Source organism: Balaenoptera ricei, chromosome 6 (assembly GCF_028023285.1).
Source record: "Balaenoptera ricei isolate mBalRic1 chromosome 6, mBalRic1.hap2, whole genome shotgun sequence".
NCBI classification, from domain to species: domain Eukaryota; kingdom Metazoa; phylum Chordata; class Mammalia; order Artiodactyla; family Balaenopteridae; genus Balaenoptera; species Balaenoptera ricei.
In genome coordinates this window covers 73,829,358-73,852,398 of record NC_082644.1, presented here as the reverse complement: position 1 = coordinate 73,852,398, position 23,041 = coordinate 73,829,358, and the positions used below count along the sequence as shown (strand labels likewise).

The window sequence follows — 23,041 nt, the reverse complement described above, 5'->3', positions numbered from 1 at the left end:
CCAGTGAAATCCGTAAGAGTTGTACATGACGACATTATCTTGGATCAGTTGGGAATAATTGGATGTACATTTATAACATCATGAACTCCCCTCTCAATTCCAACAGTATTAAATCTGCATATCACTTAGTGCATTTCAAAATTTGTCTTTGTGGTCCACTGTATACCACTGGTAGACGAAGTTTCTTAAAAAAATTAAAAAAAAAATTTTTACCTTTTGACCCCCTTCACCCATTTCTGCTACCTCTTCCCCCAACTACCCCTGGCAACCATCAATTCATTCTCTGTATCTATGAGGTCGGTTTTTTGTTTTTTTGTTTGTTGTTGTTATTGTTGTTAGAGTCAGTATTTAAGAGAGATCATGCAGTATTTCACTTGACATAATTCCCTAGGGGTCCATCATGTTGTCACAAATGGCAAGATTTCAATCTTTTTAATAACTGAATAATATTACATTATTCCATATATATATTCACATTTTCTTTATCCATACAACTATTGATGGACACACTTAGGTTGCTTCTATATTTTGGATATTGGAAATAACGCTGCAATGAATATGGGGATACATTTATCTTTTTGAGTTAGTGTTTTTATTTTCTTCAGATAAATACCCAAAAGTGGAATTGCTGGATCATATGGTAGTTCTATTTTTAATTTTTTGAGAAACCTCCATACTGTTTTTAATAGTGGCTACACCAATTTACATTCCCACCAACTGTGCACAAGTGTTCCCTGTTATCCACATCCTTGCCAACACTTGCTATTTTTTGTCTTTTTGGTAATAGCCATTCTAACAGGTTTGAGGTAATAACTCATTGTGGTTTTGATTTGCATTTTCCACATCATTAGTGATGTTGAGATTCTTTTAAAAAATTTTTTTTTATTGAAAAACATAGTTGATTTACAATGTTGTGCTAGTTTCAGGTGTATAGCAAAGTAATCTAGTTATACGTGTGTGTGTGTGTATATATATATATATATATATATATATATATATATATATATATATATATTTTTTTTTTTTTTTTTACATTCTCTTCCATTATGAATTATTACCGATATTGAGTATAATTCCCTGTACTATACAGGGAATCCCTGCTATACAGTAGGTCCCTGCTGGTTATCTATTTTATATATAGTAGTGTGTATATTTTAATCCCAAACTCTTAATTTATCCCTTCCCTCCCCTTTGGTAACCACAGTTTGCTTTCTGTATCTGTGAGTCTATTTCTGTTTTGTAAATAAGTTCATTTGTGTGATATTTTAGATTCCACATATAAGTGGTATCATATGGTATTTTTCTCTTTCTGACTTACTTCACTTAGTATAATAATCTCTAGGTCCATCCATGTTGCTGCAAGTGGCATTATTTCATTCTTTTTTATGGCTAATGTTCCATTGTATATATATACCACATCTTCTTTATCCATTCATCTGTTGATGGACACTTAGGTTGCTTCCATGTCTTGCTATTGTAAATAGTGCTGCAATGAATATTGGGGTGCATGTATTGTTTCAGATTATGGTTTTCTCCAGATATATGCCCAGGAGTGGGATTGCAGGATTATATGGTAGCTATTTATTTATTTTACTTCTTTACTTACTTACTTGACTTACTTACTGCACCACGCAGCATGCGGGATCCCTGTTCCCCGACCAGGGATCGAACCCATGCCTCCTGCACTGGAAGCACAGAGTCTCAACCGCTGGACCACCAGGAAAGTCCCGGTAGCTCTATTTTTAGTTTTTAAAGGAACCTCCTTACTGTTCTCCATAGCGGCTGTATCAATTTACATTCCCACCAACAGTGTAGGAGGGTTCTCTTTTCTCCACATCCTCTCCAGCATTTATTATCTGTAGACTTTTTTTTGCACTGCACTGAGCAGGCTGCGGGATCTTAGTTTTCTGACCAGGGACCAAACCTCTGCCGCCTGCGTTGGTAGTGTGGATTCTTAACCACTGGACTGCCAGGGAAGTCCCTAGACTTTTTGATGATGGCCACTCTGACCAGTGTGAGGTTATACCTCATTGGAGTTTTGATTCGCATTTCTCTAATGATTAGTGATGTTGAGCATATTTTCATGTGCTTTTTGGCCATCTGTATGTCTTCTTTGGAGAAACGTCTATTATTTTTTTTGGCTGCATCAGGTCTTTGTTGCAGCTTGCAGTCTTCTCTCTAGTTGCGGCGTGCGGGTTTTCTCCAGTTGTGGTGTGTGGGCTCTGTAGTTGTGGCACACGGGCTCTCTCATTGAGGCACATGAGCTCAGTAGTTGTGGCATGCAGGCTTAGTTGCCCCATGGCATGTGGAATCTTAGTTCCTTGACCAGGGATTGAACCTGTGTCCCCTGCATTGGAAGGCAGATTCTTTACCACTGGACCACCAGGGGAGTCCTGAGAAATGTCTATTTAGATCTTCTGCCCATTTTATGATTGGGTTGTTTCGATATTGAGCTGTATGAGCTATTTGTATATTTTGGAGATTAATCCCTTGTTGGTCACATTGTTTGCAAATATTTTCTCCCATTTTGTAGGTTGTCTTCTCATTTTGTTTATGATTTCCTTTGCTATGCAAAAGCTTTTAAGTTTAATTAGGTCCCATTTGTTTACTTTTGTTTTTATTTTCATTACTCTAGGAGAAGACAGATCCAAAAAGATATCTGTGATATATTTCAAAGGGTGATCTGCCTATGTTTTCCTCTAGGAGTTTTAAAATATCTGGTTTTACATTTAGGTCTTTAATCCATTTTGAATTTATTTTTGTGTATGGTATTAGAGAGTGCTCTAATTTCATTCTTTTACACATAGCTGTCCAGTTTTCCCAGCACCACTTATAGAAGAAACTGTCTTTTCTCCATTGTATATTCCTGCCTCCTTTGTCTTAGACTAATTGGTCATAGGTGCGTGGGTTTATTTCTGAGCTTTCTGTCCTGTTCCATTGATCTACATGTCTGTTTTTGTGCCAGTACCATACTGTTTTGATGACTGTAGCTTTGTGGTATAGTCTGAAGTCAGGGAGTCTGATTCCTCCAGCTCCATTTTTCTTTCTCAAGATTGCTTTGGCTATTCAGGGTCTTTTGTGTTTCCATACAAATTAAAAAAATTTTTTTGTTCTAGTTCTGTGAAAAATGCCATTGGTAATTTGATAGGAATTGCAGTGAATCTGTAGATTGCCTTGGGTAGTACAGTCATCTTGACAATATTATTTCTATCCAAGAACACAGTACATCTTTTCATCTGTATCATCTTTGATTTCTTTCATCAACATCTTATGGTTTTCAGAGTACAGGTCTTTTGCCTTCTTAGATAGGTTTATTCCTAGGTATTTTATTCTTTTTGATGCAGTAGTAAATGGGATTGTCTCCTTAATTTCTGTTTCCAATCTTTTGTTGTTAGTGTATAAGAATGCAAGAGATTTTTGTGTATTAATTTTGTACCCTGCAACTTTACTGAATTCATTGATGAGCTCTAGTAGTTTTCTGGTAGCATCTTTAGGATATTCTATTTATAGGATCATGTTATCTGCAAACAGTGACAGTTTTACTTCTTCTTTTCCAATTTGCATATTTATTTTTCTTCTCTGATTGCCATGGCTAAACTTTCAAAACTATGTTGAATAAAAGGGGTGAAAGTGGGCATCCTTGTCTCGTTCCTGATCTTAGAGGAAACGCTTTCAACTTTTCACTGTTGAGAATGATGTTATCTGTGGCTTTGTCATATATGACCTTTATTATGTTGAGATAGGTTCCCTCTTTGCCCACTTTCTGGAGACACTTGTTTCTTTGTTTTTTTTTTTTTTTTTTTTTATCATAAATGGATGTTGAATTTTGTCAAAAGCTTTTTCTGCATCTATTGAGATGATCATATGGTTTTTATTCTTCAATTTGTTAATGTGGTGTATCACACTGATTGATTTTCAGACACCGAAGAATACTTGTATCCCTGGGATAAATCCCACTTGACCATGGTGTATGATCCTTTTAATGTATTGTTGGATTTGGTTTGCTAGTATTTTTTTGAGGATTTTTGCATCTATGTTCATCAGTGGTATTGGCCTGTAATTCTCTTTTTTTGTGGTATCTTTGTCTGGTTTTGGTACCAGGGTGATGGTGGCCTCATAGAATGAGTTTGGGAGTGTTCCTTCCTCTGCAATTTTTGGAATATTTTTAGAAAGATAGGTGGTAACTCTTCTCTAAATGTTTGATGTAATTCGCCTGTGAAGCCATCTTGTCCTGGACTTCTGTTTGTTGGGAGTTTTTAAATCATAGTTTCAATGTCAGTAGTTGCGATTGGTCTGTTCATGTTTTCCATTTCCTGGTTCAGTCTTGGGAGATTGTACCTTTCTAAGAATTTGTCCATTTCTGTTTGGATGTCCATTTTATTGGCACATAGTGGCTTTTAGTAGTCTCTTAATGTCTTTTGTATTTCTTATAACAACCTTTTTCATTTCTAATTTTATTGATTTGGGCCCTCTCCCTTTTTTTCTTGATGAGTCTGGCTAAAAATTTATCAATTTTGTTTATCTTTTTCATGTATCTGTTGGCCATCTGTATGTCTTCTTTGGAAAAATGCCTATTCAGATCTTCTGCCCATTTTTAAATAGGTATATGTATTTTTTCCTATTAAGTCATATGAATGCTTTATATATTTTGGATATTAATCCCTTATCAGATATATTATTTGCAAATATTTTCTCCCATTCAGTAGATTACCTTTCCATTTTGTTACTGGTTTCCTGTCCTGTGCAGAAGCTTTTTAGTTTGATCTAGTCCAACCTGTTTACTTTTGCTTTTGTTGTTTTTGCTTTTGTTGTTAGATTAAAAACATCATTACTAAAACCTGTGTCAAGGAGCTTACCACCTATCTTTCTTCTCAGAGTTTTGTGGTTTCAGGTCTTATGTTTAAGTCTTTAATCCATTTCAGTTAATTTTTGTTTATGGTGTAAGATAGTGGTCCAGTTTCATTATTTTGCATGTGGCTGTCCACTTTTCCTAACATCATTTCTTAAAGAGATTGTTCTTTCCCCACTGTGTATTCTTGGTTCCTTTGTCATAAATTAATTGATCATATATGTGTGGGTTTATTTCTGGGCTCTCACTTCTGTTCCATTGACTTGTGTGATTGTTTTTATGCCAATAACGTACTGTGTTAATTACTATAACTTTGTAATATAAGTGGACCCTTGAACAACATGGCTTTGAACTGCATGGATTCACTTATACCTGGATTTTTCACTAAATACATACTACAGTACTACACGATCAGTGTGAAACTGCAGATATGGAGGGCTGAATGTGAAGTTATACACACAGATGACTGTATGGCGGGTTGGTGCCCTTAACCCCTCCATTGTGGAAGAGCCAACTCTAGTTTGAAATCAGGGAGTGTGATGCCTCCAGCTTTGTTCTTCTTTCTCAAGTTTGCTTTGGCTATTCAGTGTCTTTTGTGGTTCTATACAAATTTTAGGATTGTTTGTTCTATTTCTGTGAAAAATGTCATTGGAATTTCGTTAGGAATTGTATTGAGTTAGTAGATTGCTTTGGGTAGTATGGACATTTTAACAATATTCTTCCAATCCATTAGCACAGGGTATCTTTTTATTTGTGTTGTGTTCAGTTTCTTTCATTAACATTTTGTACTTTTCAGTATACATGTCTTTCACCTCCTTGGTTAAATTTATTGCTAGGTATTTTATTCTTTTTGATGTAATTGTAAAAAGGATTGTTTTCTTCATTTCTTTTTCTGCTAGTTCATTATTAGCACCTAAAAATGTAAGAGAGTTTTTGCATTGATCCTGTATCCTGAAACGTTACTGAATTCATTTATTAGTTCTATCAGTTTTTTGGTAGAGTCTTAAGGTTTTTCTACATATTGTATTATGTCATCTGTAAATAGTGAGTTTTAGTTCTTTCTTTCCCATTTGGATGCCTTTTATTCCCTTTTCTTGCTTAATTGCTCTAGTTAGGACTCTCAATACTATGTAGAATAAAAGTGGTGGAAGTGGGCATCCTTGTCTTGTTCCTGATCTGAGAGGAAAAGTTTTCAGCATTATACTGTTGAATAAGATGTTAGCTGTAGGTCTGTCATATATGGTCTTTGTTATGTTGAGGTATGTTTCCTCTATCCCCACTTTGTTGAGTTTTTATCATGAATGGATGTTGAATTCAGTCAAATGTTTTTCTGCATCTAATGAGATGATTGTATGATTTTTACCACTCATTTTGTTAATGTGGACATTGAAACATCCTTGCATCCCTGAAATAAATCTCACTGGATCCTTTTAATGTATTGTTGAACTTGGTTTGCTAATATTTAGTTGAGGATTTTTACATCTGTGTTCATTAGGGACATTGGCCTGAAAATATCTTTTCTTGTGGCATCCTTGTCTGGTTTTGGTATCAGGGTAATGCTGGCCTCATACATTGAGTTTGGAAGAGTTTCCTCCTCTTCTATTTTTTGGAAGAGTTTGAAAAGGGTTGGTATTATTTCTTCTTAGAATGTTTGGTAAAATTCACCAATGAAGCCACTTAATCCTGAACTTCTGTTTGTTGGGGAGTTTTTGATTACTGATACAATCTTGTTACTAGTAATTGGTCTGTTAAGATTTTCTATTTCTTCACAGCTGCCTTGAAAGGTTGTATGTTTCTAGTAATTTACCCATTTCTTCTAGATCATCCAATCTGTTGGTGTATAATTGTTCATATTGGTCTCTTCTAATCCTTTGTATTTCTGTGGTATCAATTATAATTGATTATATTATATAATTGATACCACTTTCATTTCTGATTTTGAGTCCTCTTTTTTCTCTTGGTGTGTCTAGCTAAAGTTTTGTCAATTTTATCTTTCCAAAAAGCAGCCCTTAGTTTCCTTGATCTTTTTTATTGTCTTTTTAGTCTCTATTTCATTTATTTTTGCTCTTATCTTTGTTATTTCCTTCCTTTTACTAACTTTGGTCTTTGTTTGTTCTGCTTTTTCTAGTTCCTTGAGATATATAGTAAGGTTGTTTGAGACTTTTCTTGTTGTTTGAGGTATGCATTTATAGCTATGAACTTCCCTCTTTAACTGCTTTTGCTGCAACCCATAAATTTTGGTATGTTCTGTTTCTTTTTTTTTTTTTTTTTTTGGTCTCAATGTATTTTTAAAAAATTTTTAAATTTTAATCTTTATTTTTGGCTGCATTGGGTCTTCATTGCTGCACGCAGGCTTTCTCTAGTTGTGCCAAGCGGGAGCTACTCTTCATTGCGGTGCACGGGCTTCTCATTGCAGTGGCTTCTCTTGTTGCAGAGCACAGGCTCTAGGTGCACGAGCTTCAGTAGTTGCAGCACGTGGCCTCCATAGTTGTGGCACATGGGCCCTGGAGTGTGTGGGCTTCAGTAGTTGTAGCATGTGCACTCAGTAGTTGCGGCACGTGAGCTCTAGAGTGCATGGGCTTCAGTAGTTGTGGCACATGGGCTTAGCTGCTCCATGGCATGTGGGATCTTCCCAGGCCAGGGATCGAACCCATGTCCCCTGCATTGGCAGGCAGATTCTTAACCACTGTGCCACCAGGGAGGTCCCTCAAGGTATTTTTTTTCTTTTGACTTCTTTGACCCATTGATTGTTCAGTAGTATCTTGTTTAATCTCCACATATTTTTGCATTTTCCAGTTTTCTTTGTGGAACTGATTTCTAGTTTTATACTGCTGTGGTCAGAAGAGATGCTTGATATGACTTCAATTCTCCTAAATTTATTAAGACTTGTTTAGTGGCCTAACATATGATTTATCCTAGAGAATGTTCCATGTGTACTTGAGAAGAATGTATATACTACTGCCCTGGGATGGAATGTTCTGTATATAACTGTTAAGTTCACCTGATCTAATTTGTCATTTAAGGCTGTGGTTTCTTCATTGATTTTCTGCCTAGATGATCTATCCATTGACATAAGTGGGGGTATTAAAGCCTCCTACTATCATTGTATTGTTGTCTATTTCTCCCTTTAGGTGTTTAATATATGCTTTTTACATTTGGGTGCTACTATGTTGGGTGTACAAATATTATGTCCCCTAGTTGGATTGACCTCTTTATCATTTTGGAATGCCTTGTCTCTCATTACATTCATTTTAAAGTCTATTTTGCCTGATATAAGTATAGCTACCCCTGCTTTTGTTGTTGTTTTCATTTGTATGGAATAAACATCTTTTTCCACTGATTCATTTTCAGTCTGTGTGTGTCTATAAATCTGAAGTGAGTCTCTTGTAGACAGTATATAGATGGGTCTTGTTTTTCTTAATCCATTCATCCACTCCATGTCTTTTGATTGGAGAATTTAGTTCATTACACTTAAAGTAATTATTGATAGGTAGGAACTTATGGCCACTTGTTCACTGTTTTCTGGTTGTTCTGTAGTTCCTCTCTGTTCTCATCATCTTCTCTTCCTCTCCTCCTTTATGGTTTGATGACTTTCTTTACTGGTAGACTTAAATTCCTTTCTCTTTATCTTTTATATATCTACTACAAAATTTTGCCTTGTGTTACCATGAGGCTTACATATAACAACTTATATCTGTAGGAGTCTTATTTAAGTCAATAACTTAAGACTGATCTCATTTTAAAGCTCTCCATTTCTACTCTATTCCAACCAACCTCTATGTTTTTGATATTACATTTATATCTTTTTTTAAAAAATTTTATTTATTTATTTATTTTGGGCTGTGTTGGGTCTTCGTTTCTGTGCGAGGGCTTTCTCTAGTTGTGGCGAGCAGGGGCCACTCTTCATCACGGTGCGCGGACCTCTCACTATCGCAGCCTCTCTTGTTGCGGAGCACAAGCTCCAGACGTGCAGGCTCAGTAGTTGTGGCTCACAGGCCTAGTTGCTCCATGGCATGTGGGATCTTCCCAGACCAGGGCTCGAACCCATGTCCCCTGAATTGGCAGGCAGATTCTCAACCACTGCGCCACCAGGAAAGCCCCACATTTATATCTTTTTTATCTTGTTACTTAATTATTGTAATCAGTTATTTTTACCACTTTTGTCTTTTAACCTTTATACTAGCTTTAAAAGTGATTAATCCTTTTCTATATTTATCTTTCCAGTGAGATTTATTCTTTCATATATTTTCTTACTAACTAATATCCTTTCTTTTCAGCTTAAAGAAGTCCCACTAACATTTTTATAAGACCAGTTTAGTGGTGATAAACTCCTTTAGTTTTTGCTTCTCTGGAAAACTCTTTTATCTCTGCTTTAATTCTGAATGATAACACTGTCAGGTAGAGTATGCTTTGTTGGAAGTTTTTTTTTTTTTTTTTTTTTTTTTTTTCTTTTAGCATTTTGAAAGAGTGCCATTCCATTCTGGCCTACAAAATTTCTGCTGTAAAATCTGCTGATAGTCTTATGAGGATTCTCTTGTATGTAGCAAGTTGGCTTTCGCTTATTGCTTTTAAGATTCTCTCCTTATCTTTAACCTTTGACATTTTAAGAAAATCTGTCTTGGTGTGGATCTCTTTGGGTTCCTCTTATTTGGAACTCTCTAGCCTTCTTGTATCTGATTGCTGTTTTCTTCCTCAATTTAGGGAACTTTTCAGCTATTGTTTCTTCAAATAATTTTTCTGCCCCTTTCTCTCTTCTCCTTCTGGGAGCCCTATAATGTGAATGTTACCTTATTTGATGGTTTCCCTAAGTCCTTAAACGATCTTCTCTTTTTCATTTTTTTCCCCTTGTGCTGCTCTGATAGGGAGAATTCCACTGCCTTGTCTTCAAGTTAGCTGATTATTTCTTCTACTTTATTTAGTCTCTTGCTGAACCCTCTAGTGTACTTTTCAGTTCCGTTATTATATTCTCCAGCTCTGTGACTTCTATTTGATATCTTCTTATGTTTTCCAACTCTTTGTTGAAGTTCTGTGTTCATTTATTCTACTCCCCTGTTTGTTGAGCATCTTCATAATCATTACTTTCAACCCTTTATCACATAAATTACTTATCTCCATTTTATTAAGCCTTTTTTTCCCCCTGAGCTTTTATCTTGTAATTTTGTTTGGAACATATTCCTCTGTTCCTTCGTTTTCTTGACTACCTGTGTGCAGTAGATAAAACCACCACTTCTCTGTCCTAAAGGAATGGCCTTGTGTAGCAGATGAAAGTTGTTCAACCCTGCCCTAGCCTTTGGTTTTCTCTCAGACCTTTGTGATTGTCCAAGCACCTATTATATTGTTAATAGCTCCCAGTAGTTGAGGGTGTGCCAAGACCTGTCCATGTCCCAGGGGGAGGTTCTCACTACCTAGATTCAGGCTGATAGGAAGCCAGATCCTCAGGCAGCAGCTTTTAATACTATGGAAATATATGTAGTCCTGTGGGATTCTAAGTGTAAACCCTGTTGGCTACCAGAGCCAGGAAATCTAGAGGTATCCCTGGGTGGCGAAAAAGCTGTGGCTCCAGACAAGTGTATAAGCTCTTTTTTGAGAGACACCAGCAAGCAGGAGCAAGGCAGAGGGAGAGCACCAGGATGGCATCCATAGCCTATTTCCCTTGAGAACAACTTTGTGTAGGCCACTCGATGTGTGCCATATTTGAAGCCTGCTTCTCAGGCCAAAGCTCCAGGACAAGTAAAGAGGCCTACTTCACAGAAAGACTGGGGTGAGGGTATACTTCAGTCTGCTCTGTGTGCAGTGTTCTGCCAAGAACCGTCTCTGTGATAGCCACAGTCCTGTGGGGCCCAGGAACACAAGCCCCCCTGGCCATCACAGCCAGGCAATCAAGGGCTGTCTCTTGGGCAGAAGCTGCAAAAAGTGAGGACTGGATATAAAAACCAGGGTACCAGACATGTGTAAAGCTCCCCTCTGGGAGACACTGGCACTCTGGAGCATGGCAATGGGAGAACTTGAAGACAGTACCCCCTCTCCCAGACCTCTGGAAAATATTGACAGCCACCAGATGTGTGATTAATCGGAAGCTTGTCCCTCACACTGCAGCCATGATTTTTAATAGGCCCTCTGCACAGACTGAGCTCCTGGGTCTGTTGCCTCTTGCCGTTCTCTGGGGATGGTAGCTATTTAAGAACTCCTTCTACATTGATTATTGTCCTGTGGGACCCACTGGCATAGGTCCCATGGTTAACAGAGTCAGGTGGTATAGAGGTGCTTGCTGGCAGCAGCCACAAAAACTGGGGCACCAGATTTTTCTGGTGACACTGATTCTTATAGTCCCATGGGACCAGGAACACAAGCTACCCTAGCCTCCAGAGCTGGGCAATCAAGAGGTGTCCTCCAGGCAGCAGCCAGCAAAATAAGGGCATCAGATGCATGTGAAAGCTCTCACCCGAGAGACACTTGTGCTCTGGAGCATGGCAGAGGGAGAGCATGAAAATAGCACTTGCCAGTCTCTGTCCCCAGAATGTCCTAGCCAGCTCCCAGATGTGTATGTCAAAGTAGATGCCTGCCCTCAGGAAGGCTGATGCTTCAATTCAAGCAGGTGAGCCTTCTTCACTTTATGTCTGGGTGTGATATGTTGCTTCTGAGCTGGGCCCTGGGGTTGGTGAGTTTGAGCACACCAGGCTTTTAAGAGCCATTTTTCAGATCACTACAGTTTGGGTCTCGGGACATAAGCCCCAATGGTTATCAAAATTAGATGGTGGCTTGTCTTCCAGGTGTAGGTCTTAAAAGTTGGGGTGCCTGATGTGGGGTTCAAACCCTTCACGCCTCATCAAGAAGCTCCAGGTTTTGAGTTCTCTTCCAATTTGGGGCCTGCCAAGGGTGGGGTTTATGGTGAGTTTGTGTTCCAGCCTCTCCTACCCTCTTTGATGTGATTTTCTTGCTTGCCTGATGTGTAGTCATCACTCAGCCAGCCTTTAGGTTTTTTTTAAGAGGAATTTTCCATATGTAGCTGTAGACTCAGTGTGTCTGTGGGAAAAGGTGAGTTCACGATCTTCAAGATGGGGTTTGCCATCTTGAACCGGAATCCCCACCCTAAACTAAGTTTCTTGACAGCGGAATCATATGCAGGCTATATTTTTTATTCAAAATATACAGCATAGTGCTTTCCCAGTGGTACATGTAAATAAGGACTGACTACATGAATAATGGAATAAATATGCTCAAATATCTGTCAGTGCTGGGAGAAAGGGCATTCATTCATGCTACAGTTACTGAGTGCTTACTATGTACTGATAAGCATTTTTCTATGTCCTGGGGAGGTAGCAATCAACACAAAATAGTCTCTGTCTTCAGAGCACTCATATTCTAGTGAAGAAGACAGACAAGGAACAAAATACATAATGGTAAGCAGTGATAAATGCTATGAAGAAAAACCAGGGTAAGAGCACAACAGAGCAGCTTAGGGATGCTATTTTACACGAGGGTAGAGTGGGGAGATATGTAGATATCTTTTTTTTTTTTTTTTTTTTTTAATGTAGATATCTTGAAGGCTGTGACAACTGGATTTTTATGAGTGTGATGGAAAACCTACCAAGTCTTTTCTCTGAAACCACTGTCAATAGGCCATAGGGTAATCAGTTATCTCTTTGGGTCTGTGGCAGAGACTCCTGCTTGTCCCCAGTATTCACCCTCCCCCTCTTGAGTAACAGAGTGGCTGAAGTTTAACTAGGTACATAGACACATAAGATGACATATTCAAGGCTCTCTTGCAGGCCATCTAAGGTTTCAACCTAAAAATATTTATACTTGCCTTGTAACTGGTTTCTTTAGATGGTTTAAACCTTTTTTTTCTTTTATTTCTTGATTCATTTAGACTAATTTCCTTGCAGGCAGACAAGGGACTACATTTTCTATCCTTTTGAACATGGACTGCCAAACACTGTTCTGTAAATGGTAGGCATTCAATAGACTTTTCAGCATATCTGCAAACCAAAATGACTCTTACGAAGGTTCAAAGTATATAAAAACATTTCTCATTTAAAATGACATACACCAAAAGAATATGAAAATATGCATTTATTACCAACAAAGGAGCATTTCCCACAAAGAGTTTTTTCCCAGTTACACACAAACACACACACACAATAGCAGGACAAAATTACACTTTTTTTTCCCCGCTGCACTGCACAGCTTGCAGGATCTTACTTCCCTGACCAGGGACTGAACCCAGGCCCTCGGCAGTGAAAGCGTGGAGTCCTAATCACTGGACCCCCAGGGAATTCCCTCAAATTACATTTTTTTACACATTAAAGATTCATACTCCAAAGAAAATAAGCACATGTCCAAAAGACAATTAACTAGAAAGCAGCAAGAAATCTTTCCTTTTACTTACTGCTAAAAACCTTTTAATTTCTCTCAGGCAAATCAATGAAGATTTTGTCATTAAAAATACTTGCTTGTCACCTTAGGGTTTTAAATATTTTATTCATCAAATCACACTGTTATTTGACGTTTTTACAGTTTGTATGTAATTAAAATCAACTTTTACAGAAAATATGTGAAGTTTCAAGTGGCTGAGACTAATGTGCTAGACTTACTATTCTTCACAGCTCAACATTCAATGTAAAACCAAATATTTCTCCACTAGAGAGAAATGCTTATAAACAAGGTATGGAATAATTATTGGCATATGTAAACTGAAATGTAGTTGACCATTTTATTTTCAAACACGCCTAATCTTCAAACTTCTTTTTCACATTGATAATCATTTTGCAGAAATAAGATGACTGGCACTAACTCAGACAGTAAACAAACTACACCAAGCACATATTAGTAAAGATACTTTGGTGGAAAACGAAGTATTAAACAACAAAAACATTTGGTAACAACATCCATTTACTAATATGTTACCAAGGTTTTCAAGGTTTACATGAGTTGTTTGCACTAGTAAAAATGTTATTTTAAAATATTTTCATAGTATATGCATTAGACTTAGTTTAAGAGGGGAAGGCTCTTTTAAAATTTTTATGAAGAAAAAAATAGCTTTTTAAAGAGAAAATGTCCAAGTAAGAGGTTTATTTTTTGACCTAACAAGAATATAAATTTCAGTGGCTATTCAAGAACATACAAAACCCAAATTGACTGCAATTCTTCAATTTAGTCAAGCTGCCAAGTCAAAAAAATAATTCTGTTATTACCGGCACAGATCCAGTCCATTGTTCAAAGATATGTCCTTGATCTAGTCCGTTATTTTACAATATTTAAAAGAATAGAATTTGTTTTGGCACTGTTAATTAGTATAACTCAGAGATAAACAAATGATGTTCTCATCTAATTCTTTCACGTTAAAAGAACAGTTTAAACTAGATTTTCTAAGATAATGGGGGTAGGATCAACACTGTAAGTTTTAGGACCTATATAAGCTTAGATTCTAAAAACATTATGGTTTTAAACAAATCAATGCTTTTCCTCACTCTTTACATAACACTGAGAAATTTCAAATATAAATTGTAGAAACCAGTATATGAAACCTTAAGAAAAATCTTACTAAAAATAATTATGAAAATGCTTTAGAAATTTAAGATGTAAAATACAATTGACTTTAAATTAAAAAAAGGAAAAAACCACCAAAACCCAAAAAACCTCACCCACATTTTACAGGGTTATTCTTTAAAAACCCTTGGCACTTGATTTTATTCTCTGTCAATCTTTTGGTTGCATTTTTTGCATCATCTAGTGGCCACCTTGTGGCATTTCAAAGAAGTCCTGCTACCATTTTTGAACCCCAGTACTTTTTCCCTCCTTTGAGATACCAATATAATTATAGTATCAAGTTTCATAAAACTTTTTTTAAAGGCTCATAAAATTCCATTTCCTAGTGGAGATAAGGTAATCTTTTTAATAGGAAGAAATGAATAGATTTGCCATAAATTATTACTATACATTAGACTAGACATTTCCATATCAAGTTTTAAAAATTAAATATAACACTGGGAGAAACTATGACTTAAGCTGTAGAGTCATCTTTAGACTCTAAAAGTAGTTAAAATTACTTTGCAAGTAAAGCTCAGGGTTACCATGTCAACTAAACTTCTTGTAATTGATAAGCCCTTCCACTGTACCTTTGATTTGAGTAGCAAATACTTTTAAAAATGGGGACCCAATGACTTATGGTCAGAGTGCTAAGGACTCAAGAAGACTTAATTTTTACTACCAGATGATGTTCCACAGAAAGAAGTTATTATGGTCTCTCTTCATCGACCCATTTGTATCTAATATAGGGTTTCCAAAAATAACTGATCTTTTTAGTCTTAATGAATCTCCTAACTTTTATTCAGTTGAGCCACACTTATATACAGGATTTAACAGAAAAGTCCCAAAGTTCTTGCCCCTTTACTTTTATTGAGAAGGCTGAGTGAATGTAATACGGCGCCGCCGCCTTTGGAAAGCCTTTAAATTCCATCTGTTTGGTTCTAGCATATGAGGACCATTGTAGACAAATAATACCGTCATCTTTTCATTATAAGGAAGATTTTGCAGGAGCTGTAAGTGTTAAAACAAACTGTCATATAATGCTTTCCATAAAGAAGCACAACTTTCCAACCTTACATGTGTACAGTCAAGTATTTTATTTGTAATATGAATGAAACTCTCAAGTTCTCAATTCAATACACACCCTGCCCGACTGTGATCCTCATTTGAATTAGCACATCTGAACCATGGCCTAAGGAATCATCAATATGCCTTGGGAGCCCTCTATATTCATAGGCCAAATGGGATCATACAACTTCTTAGGTTGACCCTGGAAAAGTGCGTCCTCCAGAATTTTCCTAGGATACTTTCACTCTTTTATCCACAAAACACTTCTCAAGCAACTTCTATGGTGAGGCACTGTGATAGACTGGTAGCCTGAAAAGTGTATATAACAGGGAGGCTTGGTTTACAGGCCAACATGTTTGGTAAACAATAGGGAATTAACAGATCTAGCTACTCCACAGGGTATCTGCTGGAAAAGGAAGACAGATTATACTATTCAATAAAAAACTGAATTTAAGATAGGATTTCCAACGAAATTTTTCATTGAACACTTTAGTTAAAAAAAAAAATCTGATTACATTAATAAATACATCTTTGATTACTGTACATCAGTTTTATAATTGACCCACAAAAGAAAATTTCCCATTGTAATGGTCCTAGCTTATGGAAAATTCTCTGTGAAGATAATTCTTTTTTTTTTTTTTTTTCCAAAGTTAATATGTGAACAGAAGATCATGGGGTACTTAGGACTGCCTCTGGGCCAAGTCAGTGGCAGTGGTGAATTAAAAAAGGGCAGAGCACACCACCAAAACAGACCTTTCTGGGAAAATGAGAAGGACCAGCGTTCTAGGGTTTATATTCTCCTGTCATTTTTTAGTGCTAAAAGAGGAACTTCTTTAGAGGAAGAGTAAGTGCCAAAAGCATGGAGGAAATCTCAGTTCTAGAACATAATGCTATGCCTCCTACGTTTCTTCCTCTGATAACAAGGTTTCTGATTAAGTATGTCACTGGAACTTGTCCCCTTTAATAATATAAATATTACTATAATCTTTTTAGTTCTATTTTGGGAGTGTTCCTGCTCATATTTACATATTGGGCCAAAATCTGCTACATGTTTGAGGGACTTCTGAGTATTAGTATTTTTAGGTTACTTATTACCTACCTTTGGTGTAATAAAGAAGTACTGAGATGTGTTTTCTTTACAAGCAGTATTTACAACCATTTCAAACACTCTCCGTTCATTGATTGGGTCCATTCCCTAAACAATGACAATAATAATGATTAGATTTAAATCTATTACAAGATACAGTGAAACCCAATAAAAGAATAAGCTATACCTGATTGATTTCATCAACTACTCTGAATGGACATCTATTAAGCTCCTGAAGTGCCATCAAGTATAACATGGTAGAAACACTTCTTTCACCTCCACTTTGATGATGAGGAGTTAATTCATGTAGTTGAGTGCTACTGCGAAATTTGACTCTAATTCGAATTCCATATTTATCATAGTCTTCCTATAAAACATTAAAAAAGTTGATGAAAGGTGAGAGTTTTCTCTGGCAATTTCATACAATTTTTTGAAAATAGACTGAATAAATCAATTATAAGAGTAAAGAACTTAAAACCTCATAATATTAGTTTTATCTAAATAGATCCTTGGAGGCCTCTAGAGCTTGCAGAGAGTAAGTGGTTCTAATATTTTGTTTCAGTTTATTTATAAAATACGGTTTTAAACCATTCTGCTTTATAGAATGGTTCTGAGGATTAAACAAGATAAACCTAGAAGTGCTTGGCACAGTGTCTGGTACATAGAAAGTATATTATAAATTATATTTGTTATAACACATCCCTTCCTTCTAACAAGCCCACACTATGTAGATAACAATTCTCATGGCAGGTCTAATATCTTACTAAAACTTGAAGTGAAATGATGTTTGCTATCCTTATGTCTCACACTAAGCAGATAAAGGAGTCATGGGCAAAGTTCGTAAGGGAAAATAAAGGTGCTACCTTGCTTTATAAGGGAAAAATTTCAACATTTACAAAATTAGAACCCTAAAATAAGCTTAATGTATCTACCATCAACTAGTCTCAACTATGATCAATACATGACCAATCTTGTTTGATCTGTAACTCCACCCACTCCTCTTTCCCAATTATTTTGAAGCACATCCCAGTTCATCTCTTTACACATTTTTTTTTTTAATATATATATATTTTTTGATGTGGACCATTTTTGAAGTCTTTATTGAGTCTGTTACAATATTGCTTCTATGTTTTGGCTTTTTGGCCGAGAGGCATGTGGGATCTTAGCTCCCCGACCAGGGATTGAACCCATACCCCCTGCACTGGAAGGCGAAGTCTTAACCACTGGATTGCCAGGGAAGTCCCTCTTTACACATGTCTTAATGGAAATCTTATTTTACCCACAACTGCAATGCATGAACGTATAGCTCAAGAAATTAGTACCAAATTTCTAAATATTTTTATTCTTGTGAACTCAAATTTTTGATCAAAAGGAAACCACTGATACTATACTATATTTTAGTTATGTTTGCCAATTTGTTTATGACTCTTCAAACTTGAGTAGTAGATTCAAAAAGCAATGCATTTGCTTACCACACCTGAATAACCATTACTTAGACTGGCTATGAAAAGACTTTGTAAGGTATTAGTCACTAATCTCAAATGTCACCAAAAAAAAAAAAAAGTGAGCCTGATGGAATCCCATATATGGTCTTTTCCTTCCTTTGGACAATTTTTTTGTAAGCAAAATTTTCACAGATATAACTTTAGAGTAAATAAGCAATTTACATGTACTTTTAGCATATAATTAAAATTACTTGCCAGGAAACATTTCAAATGCAATTTTACCTCATTTTCTGTATGGAGATCAATTTCACCAGCACACTGCATGGAACTAAAAAAATTGCTAAATTTTTCATTAATTTTTTCTACCAGCTCTTTTAAAGGATTCAGCCACCTTTCTTTTACCTGCAAGTAAAGGCAATATAAAAACACGATTTAACAGAAGTGTTATTGCATTGATACAAAACTTTATATAAAACAAATTTAATATCAATATCAATCTGGTCATGAGAACATATGCTTCTAAGAAAAAAGCAATGTATCATTTCATTTTGCATTATTCTACATTCCCATATGATTAATGGTAAGCACATGAGAAAAAGAAAACGGTTGATTACCTGTGAAATGTTTTCCCTATATTTATCCAGTTCAACTTTCTTTATCTTTAGTTCCTCAGTTAATTGCTCTATTTCTTCTTCTCTTTTTGTGTACTCCTCAACAACCTGGCAGAAGAAAAAATCTTTAAGATTAATCTACCAAAGGATAAAATTATAGAAAATTTTGCATCAATTAAAACACTAACTGAAAATGCCACTTTTGTTGCATTGTTTGTATGCAGTTAATTTATGTTCTTGTAACATACTGAAAATGCCATTTTTTTATCCTTGAAAAAAATAGACATTGCAGTATTTCAGGTTAGCCCAAGTATTCTTTTTATAAAGAAAAGGCACAGAACGCTGTGTTCCTTAGGAAGAATCTATTTAAAATTCTAATAGATTCAGAATCTGGCATTTAAAAGCACATTGTTCCTGCTGTCTAGCTTATTATTACCAAGAGCTCCAGTACAGAGTGGGAGGCAAGTACTGGAGGGAACTGTGTGTGTGTGTGTGTGCGCGCATGCGTTTGTGTCTGGGGGCGGGTGTGGTGACGCTGGTGGCTGCAGTGGGCATTAGGGAAAGAGGCATACTGTAGGATTCAGTCCTGTGAAGCAAGAAGCTCTTGATCTTTCTTCAGTTAATAAAGCATCAATTTCATCCAAGGTGTTTGGAAGATCTTGGAAAGCCTAAAGAAGAAAAAAATTGTCCATTATTATATATAGTACAGTGAAAATAGTTCAATTCAAATAGTTAAAAGAAAAATATTCTGCTAAGTATCTACTATGTGTTGAACAGCATGCTAGCACACAATAAGGAATCAAAGGAATTATAAACACGGCTTTTTGCTTTCAAAAAGCTTATGCTTTAAAAGAAAACAAAACGTATATACTTAATAACACGGGCTAACACCTTAAGGCAATGTATTGATGTTGAGTATTAAAATAAGCAGTACATATCATACAGGTTATGGAATTCAGAGAAAGGAAGTATCAGTTCATGCTACAGGAGCTACAAGAGAGTAAGAGAATTCAGGCCCAGATTCCATCTCTGGGCCTTAAAGCAAATGGCTAGGGAAAAGTAAGGCAGAGGGGAGACAGGAGCTTGGAAAAAAGAATGAGCACTGCATACCATGGGGGGTGAGGAGTTGTGTCCATTTGGAATGGTGGGTACTTGCTGAATTGGTAGAATGGGTCCAGAATATGTGGGGCATTGAAAGAGAGCAAGAAGTTAGAACTTTATACTGTACTTGTGAAGAACTACAAAAGCATCCTAAGAATCCAATTACTTTGACAGTAGAATTTCACCACAGTACTATCTTCTGAGACCATGCCACAGAGACAAATTAGAAGAGATACTTTACTGTGGGGCAAGGCAAAGCAGTACATTGTTTTTTCACCACAACCTGCAAAAGTTTATGTACTACAATGTACAAAATGAATATTGAAACCTTGAAAAAGATCCTAACAAACACACTGCATTAATCTAATATCTTAACCTGTCTTTTTTTCCTTAACCTTTTGGAAAGCAGTTCAACTTCTATAGGCCTTCAGATATTTGTTAAGTATATTTTGCTGAATCTGACCTGTCCATTGAGATTTGAACTCATGTGCCAAACACTTGGTATCCTCATTTGACTCTTTAATAGACAAATTTAAGATGGTGAAACACAAATCTTCAACTTCCTCACCTTCCCCACCAATTTGAGCAAACTGATTTGTCCTTCAATCTTTTCCATCTCAGTAAATGACCAAATTTAGGGGTTCTCTCTCTTACCCTTCAACTCAAATCCATTAGCAAGTCCTGCTGGTTCTGTCATTAAAAGATACCTCAAGTCTGTAAACTGCTCTGTCTCTAATGCTGCCACCCTAATCCATGCCACAAAAATCTCTTGCCTGGTCCAAAGCAATAATCTTCTAAATGGTCTTCTCGCTTCCACTCTGGTGTCCCTACTTTATTCTCCACATAGCAGTTGCGGTGCTCTTTTACAAACTGAAGTTGTCCTCCCTCTACAACTCTTCTGTTTAAAATTCTCCAGTGGATTCCATCTCAAAATAGAGCCCAAATTCCTTCTATGGTCTATAAGGCCCTACAGGATCTGGCTTCTGCCCTCCTTTCTGCTTGGATTATAAATTGTAGCCCCACTGAGATTCTTTCTATTCTGAAACAGGCAATGTATACTTCTGCCTCAGGAGCTTTGTATGAGCTGTTTCCTCTGCCTGGAATGCTTTTCCCTCAAACCTTCACTTGACTGATTTCTTCTCTTCATTCAGGACTCATCTAAAATAGTATCTTCTCAAAGGAGCCTTCCCTGACACTCTAGCCTCTTACCTTGTTTTATTCTTCTTCTTAGTACCTCTCGCTATCCCCGACATAAGCTGTGTGCTTTTTGATTTGTCTTCCCCACCCTCCAGACTAGAATACAAATTTCAAGAGAGAAGGAAGTATGTGTGTTTTGTTCTGTACATGATATATAGAAGGTAATCAATACATTTTTAATGAACACATGAACTATGTTCTAATCTTGTTTCTTTCAAAAATAGTACCACGTATCAAGGATAGAATCATGCTACTTTCTGAAAGAAAAAATTAGTACAGATATTGTACTAATATTATTTTATAACACAATGTATTCTGGAGAAGTTTTATTTTTAGAAACAATAGCCCCTCAATTGTCTTACAAATATCTACTAAATTCCTACTATGTAGCCAAACAGATCCATTCTCCCTAGTTTCTGGGTCTGATAGCATAAAGCACAATCTTTGAGGATATGAAAATTATAATCCAAATAAGTTTTATTTCCAGTTCTATTTATATCTTTAGCAGACATTTCATTATCTACTGAAATAGGTAACATTCGAAATTAAAAATTAAAAAAGCCACACAAATAGCAGATATTTAAAATTTTATTTCTAATTTTACTTTGACATTATTCTGAGAGAGTAGGTATGTAGGCAAGGTATTATTCCTACCTGTCAGATAAAGCTTTGGGTCACAGGGCTACCTAATTAATGGTGGAACTTGGAAGAAAGGGCAGCATCTTCTCATTTTACTAACTGAATGATATGTCAGAATATAAAATACGCATAATGTAAAGAAAGAAAGGCTCTTTTTTCCCTTTCCTTAGCAACAGATGTCAGCCATAAAGATTCAGCTCCCACTCAACCGTAAGTAAACACCCTAATTTCCAGGAAAACATTTTCATTTTGCCTTCGTTTGTCTAAATATCACCTCTATTTACTGTTCCTTATATATCGATTACTGGTACTATGTTTCCATGAAAAGCTATAACCCATCTCCTGACCCTACCTCTTAAAAGGGTGCTTGGGGAAAAAAGCATTTTACTGGAAGAATGAATGTTACGGTATTAATAATTTTGCAAAATAATACCCATGTTTTAATAACTTTAGTACGAAGCAATAAGACTGACTGGTGTCCAAGTCTGAGTATAGTGAAGAAAATTCGTTGAGCAAAATTACTTTACATACATACTCAGTTTAAAAATGGTGGCAGGGGGGTGGGGGGATCTCATATTTTATGGCACATTGTGTTTTTCATGGCCCAGTACAATGCCTAACACACTTAAAGCTTAAAAATAACTGTCTTAAATATGTTAGCTTGTGGCGTTATATACTTTTTATACTTACTGTCTGATATTCTTGAGGAATGGTCTGCTCTGCACCCAGGTTACATACTTGCCTGGCTCTCTTCATAAGTTCCTTGCATTTCTGCAATAATCTCTGTCTATTTTCATCCAACTCGATGAAATGTTGCTAATACAAGAAAAAGAAATATTTTGAAAATTTGTATGTTACTGTTAAATCACAGGGCTATTTTATTAAACCACCACATTATATCAAATATATTATTGAATTTTGATTGTGATAAGCAAATCATCTGAAAACATATCTCAAACCATGACTGATTTTATTGTAAAGGTTAAATTTGAACTTAAACTTCAAAATATATCAGGACATTAATAATATGGCATTTCTTGACTCCATTAAGAGCTCTGAAATTTAAACTTAACTGCCTTTTTCTGAAAGTTTAATTTAGCTATGTATAATTATACTCTAACAAAATTTGATATATACAGTATGTAGGCTTCATATCCAAACACTCAGCATTCAAATGTAAGCAGAACCTTTAAATAATGTTTGATAGTTTCCCAAGCGCCTTTCATGTAGCTATCATTTATTCATGGACCCATTCGTTCCTTCACCAAATAATTACTGAGAACCTATCAAATGTCAGTATTTTATTATGCACTGAGCATAGAAAGGTGAATAAGAAGAAAGATACACAAAGTCATTACCATACAAGAAACAGCTACTATTTACTGAAAGCTTATGTGCTAGGTGCTTCACACACATTCCCTTATTTCTCACAGCACTGTACAGTATTATTATCACCCCCATTTTGCACATTAAAAAAGAAAGAGGAATTACGCAAGGAGAGTATGTGTGTGGTGCG

The 23,041-nt window shown here is 36.1% G+C and overlaps 1 protein-coding gene across 3 annotated transcripts in view; it reads right to left on the bottom strand.

Moving 5' to 3' along the window:
* Nucleotides 1-12,904: 12,904 nt before the first annotated feature.
* The window catches only part of SMC5 (structural maintenance of chromosomes 5), a 97,380-nt gene continuing 87,243 nt past the window's right edge, over nucleotides 12,905-23,041 (bottom strand). Inside the window, exons 18-25 of one of the 3 annotated variants that reach the window (XM_059924879.1) lie at nucleotides 22,216-22,341; nucleotides 19,699-19,743; nucleotides 19,161-19,256; nucleotides 18,592-18,696; nucleotides 18,260-18,379; nucleotides 16,720-16,899; nucleotides 16,545-16,640; nucleotides 12,905-15,388 (exon numbers count right to left, since the gene is read on the bottom strand). In XM_059924879.1, the coding sequence (XP_059780862.1) occupies nucleotides 15,245-15,388; nucleotides 16,545-16,640; nucleotides 16,720-16,899; nucleotides 18,260-18,379; nucleotides 18,592-18,696; nucleotides 19,161-19,256; nucleotides 19,699-19,743; nucleotides 22,216-22,341 (912 nt within the window). In that variant the 3' untranslated portion in view covers nucleotides 12,905-15,244. Of the gene's footprint in view, nucleotides 15,389-16,544; nucleotides 16,641-16,719; nucleotides 16,900-18,259; nucleotides 18,380-18,591; nucleotides 18,697-19,160; nucleotides 19,257-19,698; nucleotides 19,779-22,215; nucleotides 22,342-23,041 lie in introns of those variants that run through there. The other 2 variants (XM_059924880.1, XM_059924881.1) reach the window with 2 other exon arrangements.